We start from the raw sequence: 6,247 nt of genomic DNA, 5'->3' as shown, positions 1-6,247 counted from the left end.
ATTTGTTGTATAACTTGGAAAATTGTTTATAAATGTGTATGTTATTGTTTTTTATCGGCAATATATATATTAGTAATTAAGAAATTGTATTTGCAGTTCGTAATCATATATTTAAAAAAAAAATATTTTTTAGTTATCTAATTTGTTTTTGTGTTTTTTTTGCAGCATGATTTTAGTTTAATGAATATGAAAGCCTTTGCGAACCTAAAAGGCTCTGGCGGTAACATATGGGAAGTATTTGAAGTTTTAGATGATGCCCGACATGCTATTTTCAGAGATACCGTCTTTGGCTATTTTATTGATGTCCCTCGTTTACAAGGGGACGCTTTATTGTTTCATAAAATGTTCCTTCATCAGATCCGGCCGGACCCTGTTTTATCTCCAGATGGAATAAAACGTTTATATTTTCGAGTAGGCAATACCAAAATGGTTTATGGGCCGGAAGAGTTTTGTTTGATTACCGGCTTCAATTTTGGGGAGTATCCAAAAAACATTGGGAGAAAAGGGTCGGAAAAATTAATAAGCAGTAAAAAAAGATGTTTACTGCGTGAACGGCTATTTCCGGACCATACTAATAGTTCGGTGAAAATTGGCGACCTGAAAAGTTTAATTTTAAATCAAACATTCCTAGCACTTGACGACCTTGATGCAGTTAGAGTATGTTTGATATACATTTTGTGTGAAGGTTTTTTGGGCAAAGAAGTTAACGATCGGGTGCCACAAGATTGGTTTTATTTGGCTGAGAATTTGGATCTCTGGAATAGGTATATTTTCTTTACGTTAAAAGTTCTATTTTATTAAAGTTATAATTTATATAATAATCAATTTTGTTTTTTTTGTTTTGTTAGCTTCGCTTGGGGTAGCTATCTATGGGATTTTACTTATGTTGACCTTGAGGATACATGGAATAAGATACATAATTATTTATCACTTCCTGAGCGTGGTCAAACTTTAAAGTATTCCGTCTCAGGATTTACGGCTCCAATAAGGGTATAAAAATTTTCTTATATTTAAATTGTTTTATTGTCATGTTTTTTATTTTAATTTTAACTTTTATTACTGTAATTGTAAAAAATTGTAGATATGGATATATGAGATGATTCCGGCTGTTCGTGCATGTGGATTTGCATCAAGAAAAAATAAAGACTTGCCTCGGATGAAAAGATGGAGTGGAACAAAAAAATTGAAATGGGTTGACGTGAACAAGATTTGGTCAAAGATGCAGGTTTAAAAATATTTCGTTTATTATTAATAAAGTTGATTATTATACTTTTATATGCATTTTTAATATGTTTAATTTTTTAATATGTTTAATTTTTTAGGAGGGGCTACCACCAAGACAAAACATGTTACCGGGTGATGGTGAGATGACATCTTTTTATTATATGTCATTTCAAGAGTATGTATATGGTGAAGGGAAAGCAGTTCCATCCCCAGTACGGGACCATTTTAGGAGACAAGACGAATCTTCGTCTAGTATGTCGTCCAGTGGTCGCTCTCATGGTAGAGGTCGGGGCAGTGGGAAACACAAACTAGACGAGGTGTTGAAACGGCTACATGCACTGGAGCAGCATGTGTTTATGAATCGACAACCTACAGAGGTTTTTGTTGAAGAAGTGAATAATGACCAATTTTGGAACGACATTTTTTTTGATGATACGACAGTGTCACAAAGAAATTATGATGAACAGGTTAGTTACACGCTACATTATTTATTAAATTTTATTAACATATATGAATACCTGTGTTCATATTTTATATTTGAAAATATAGGTTGTGCAAGATGAAGTGATGAATAAAAACAATACAACTCAAAATGTTTTTGGTGATACTCAAGACGACAAGGTTGTTATAGATGTTACCTTTACGATTTTAATAATTACTTTTTAATAAAGTGTATTTTGTTATTAAGTAAAAAGTTATATTTTTAATGTAGGTGTTGGAGGAGAGTACTTAGTATGCGGGGAACAAATTTGATGATGATGTGTTTGATGTAAACGATTATAGTGAAGTTAAAGAGGTTATTATAGTTACATTAATATAAATATTTTGTTTATTTAGATATTATTGCTTATTAAATTATGTGTATTTCGTTATTAAGTATAAAGTATTATTTTTAATGTAGGAGTGGGAGGAGAGGAATGACAATGCAGGGAACAAATTTGATGATGATGTGCCGGACGAAGACGAACTAATAATAACGGGAAATGTAGATTATTTTCATGATGATGATGATGACAAAGAAGTTACACCCGATAAACCGAGGAGTCGAAAACCATCACAATATTTGTGCCCTCCTTACACCGAGGTATTCGTTTTATTTATAAACTGATGATTTTATGTTTATGTGAATTATCTGAAAGATATAGATTTAAACATTTGAATATTGTTTTTAGTTGCACACGACACCGAAGCAAAAAAGAAAAACAAAAAAGAAGGTTGATATGAAATCAACAAGCACCGTTCCTCCTCCAGTTTTTGGTGTTGCTCATGACTTCTCCATGTTGCGCCTGCAACCTTACGTAGCAGGCGGTGAGGATGTCATCCAAAATTATGTATTGCATTCATACGATGTGCAGCATCGTTTGTTTAATTTCGTGTTAGATAGAGATTTTTGGAGCTCATTGTTTGGGCATACACACGACGGATGATTGGAGTCAGCGGTAAATAAATTGTTAATTAATTCTTTTAAAAGTTAATTGTTTTTTAGTCAATAACAAAAGTATCATGTGTACAACATATAACCATTTGGTACCGACTTTTGATGGAGAGACGGTTTGAGAGCGACCGACATACAATAATGCCTCCAAATTTTTTTGTTTCTCATGCTTTGGAAGAAGGACAGGACTGGAGGGCGTTTATGGCTGGTATTGCTATGTACCCCAACTTCATGGTTGCTTGGTGGGATGTTGATACGGTAAACTTAATAGTTTATATTGAAAATAATATCGTTTTTTTGTTACGTTTTTGTATTGTGATGTTTTAGTATTGTGATGTAAATAAACATAATTTTATTTTCTGATCCTTATACAGGTCTTATTGCCGATTCATTCATCCCCTAATCATTGGCTATTTGGGGAACTACGATTAGCGTCAATGGAAGTGCATATTTATGACAGTCTTGGTAGAGGTGCTTATGAAAAATTCCAATCCGAAGGAATCTTTTCCAAATTTGAACGTCGGGTGGCAAATTATTTGGACAAGATTAAGTATTGGGCCCGGAGGAACATCCTAAGGATTCCATTGAATATGCAATTCATTTATGAAGAAAACGTTCCCCAACAAAGTAGTCATTTGGGAGATTGCGGTGTTTTTCTTTGTATGTTTATGGAGCAATTGGTTTCAGGTCAACCAATACGTGTTCTTATTGACCCAAAGAACGCAGCTTTAGAGTTCCGTCTCCGGATGGCAAAAATTATTTGGGGGTCTAGTCTTGCTCCTCTGTAGTTGGATTATATAAATGTATATACAAATTAATGTTGGATTTCATTATTAGTTTATTTTTAGAGTTTACTCAACGGATGACAAAAAATATAACGTTACAATTTAAGGACCTACTAATTGCTTATCAATACATACAACATAAGAACGACTACAACATTTGTTTTAACGTTACAAATACAACAATTTATTGACCTAACAACTTCAAAACCATAAAAACAATATTGAAAAGCTTACAACTTGTAAACAAGAACTGCCAAGAACAACACCCAACTACAAACCAACGCTATCTTTAACTTCTTATTTTCTGATTGAAAGAGCTTATTAGAGTTAGCTACTTTAGCTATTACCATAGAAGATTGGTCCTTCTCTTCATCAACCCAACTGATAAACCCGCATTTTGGTCCCTGTTAAATTTAATATTCATAGTAAGAAAATAAATTTGTGTGATGTAAACACGAGGGTTTAAATTTGAATGACGGTAAGAACATGATACCAAATACGGGCAAGCGTAAAACAATCTTCCTGGGTTTTTAGCTGTACCCGAAATCCTAACGATACGTTCTCCTCCGCAATTGCAGTATGCCATTAGCCTTTTTATTCTTTTAAATCGGAGTTACTTTCTCAGTTAAATTTTTTCATAATGAGTGACACCCATTTATAGAATAAATCATATTACGGACAATTCTTTTTGACTATGAAATGAACTGGTTTGACTATGAATTCAAAAAGTTCAACTATGAAATGCAGACAAGTACATTCTGTAGTATTGTCATGTCGGTCAGTGAAATTTGACTATGAAATGAACTAGTTTGACTATGAATTCAAAAAGTTCAACTATGAAATGCAGACAAGTACATTCTGAAGTATTGTCATGTCGGTCAGTGAAATTTGACTATGAAATGAACTGGTTTGACTATGAATTCAAAAAGTTCAACTATGAAATGCAGACAAGTACTTGGTTTGGGAACCTTACAGTGTGAAGAATCATGGAGATGGTTCATGATGAGGTTAAGAGATTGTTTAGGTGAGGACATAGAGGTTGGTTTCATAAGCAACCTGTGTGATAACATAGAGTTTGGTGTTGAGAGTGCCTACCCGGATTCCTATCATGGATATTGTCCTAAAGATATAGCTCGAAAGATACGTGAGTCTGTCGGACATAACAATACGGAAGTCGAATCGTTGTTTTGGAAGTCATGCAATGCATATAGCGTTGATGATTTTTACTTGTGTTTGGAAAGGTTGCAAAGTACATGTAGGCAACCACCTTTTTGCACCTTGCTTATGAGTCCAATTTACTGGCTTGACGATATATCGATTTCAAAATGGACAAGAGCATTTTTCCCAAAAATGCGTTACAATGTTAAATCGATTGACGTCCCTGAAATTTTGCAAATTATATCCTCACGTGAGTTTCCTATAACAACGATAATTGAGTTAACCACCACGTCGATAAAATCAAAGTATGCTGAACGGGCCGAACTGGCTGGTAAGGGAGATTGTTATATTTTGTTTTTTTTATTGTGCTGCTATTTTTATTAAAATATCAAATTTTACAGGGAGGTTGTCTGGTGGGTTGACCCCTTACGTTGAGAGTAAGGTTCAAAAAAGTCTCAACAAGTCTTATAATTGTAATGCAAAACGTTTGTATGGGGATACATTTGAAGTCGATGACACTTTTGCCACTAGCAACGTACAACTTGAACGAAGGGTATGTAGTTGTGGTAAATGGCAAAAAAGCGGTATACCATGTGGCCACGCTATAGCATGTCTAAGAACCCGTACATCTGAGTCCATTCAGAGAATGGTTGATTACAAGTTCACTAATCATGTGTATCGAGTTGCATATGGATCTGAGTTGGTGAATGGTATACCATCATATGAGCATTGGGAAATACCAAATGAAACGGTGGTCCTGTTACCTCCCTTAATGCAGTAGTTATTCATGTAGCACCTTTATGTTTTATGTAGTATTATGTATTAGTTTTTTATGTACCCCGTTTTTATTTTAGTGCTGTGTTACGTATTAGTTATCCATGTACCCAGTTTATTTTTTATGTCGTATTATGTGTTAGTTATTTATGTACCCCAGTTTTATTTTATTGCTTTCTAAATATTGGCTATTGAGGAAACAACATACATTAAAAGAAATGGACGTTTATTAAATAGTAACGACTAGACACATACAACAACAAGCAACTTAAATAACGAAAAACAATTAACTTAACCAACATGCATATTAAAAATAAGGGACATTCTTTAAAACATTCCATGCATCTAAGTGGGTAAACTCGCTACCATCGTATTGAAAGCGGTATAGTTCCAAAGCCACCTGCCGTAGAATGACAGACACGAGACCAAAATGATCCAGCACGAACTTGTGGGGGACCCGGTGGAAAATCCACCTCTACATTTGTAATCCAAGCTTGAACCAAAGCGACCTCCTCTGCGTTCCTCCATATACGTGGTGAGTCCATAATTGCAAGGAGGGAAGTAATAGAATACAATTACAACGGATATTGAAATCTATTTATAACGACTCCTTACTTTCCTGGTGCAATGACTTGTCAACTCAAACAGCAATGTATTGTGTTGTCATTTAACCGGGGATGAATTGTCAACTCGAACAGTGATCTGTTGTGTTATAAGTATAGTACACTACATTCGTCAGTTAATTTTGACTATGAATTGCAGACATATTAGAAGTTTGGACTGCGATTTTGTGTAGAAACTACTATAAATTGACCCTAAGTTACATGCAAAACGTTATTAAATTAACCAATATAGTTGTTCAAATATTGTT

At 34.2% G+C, this 6,247-nt stretch overlaps 1 protein-coding gene across 1 annotated transcript; it reads left to right on the top strand.

Annotated features, from left to right (window-relative positions):
• The first annotated feature begins 147 nt into the window (after positions 1-147).
• LOC128133040 (uncharacterized) lies at positions 148-1,305 on the top strand. The gene is made up of 2 exons (XM_052770055.1): positions 148-764; positions 849-1,305. The coding sequence occupies exons 1-2, from the start codon at positions 181-183 to the stop codon at positions 994-996; spliced, it is 732 nt and encodes a 243-aa protein (XP_052626015.1). The 5' UTR covers positions 148-180; the 3' UTR covers positions 997-1,305.
• The last annotated feature ends 4,942 nt before the right edge of the window (positions 1,306-6,247 follow it).

Source organism: Lactuca sativa, chromosome 3, assembly GCF_002870075.4.
Source record: "Lactuca sativa cultivar Salinas chromosome 3, Lsat_Salinas_v11, whole genome shotgun sequence".
Lineage (NCBI taxonomy): Eukaryota > Viridiplantae > Streptophyta > Magnoliopsida > Asterales > Asteraceae > Lactuca > Lactuca sativa.
Note: the sequence above shows the minus strand (reverse complement) of the source record. Positions and strands in the feature narration are given on the sequence as shown.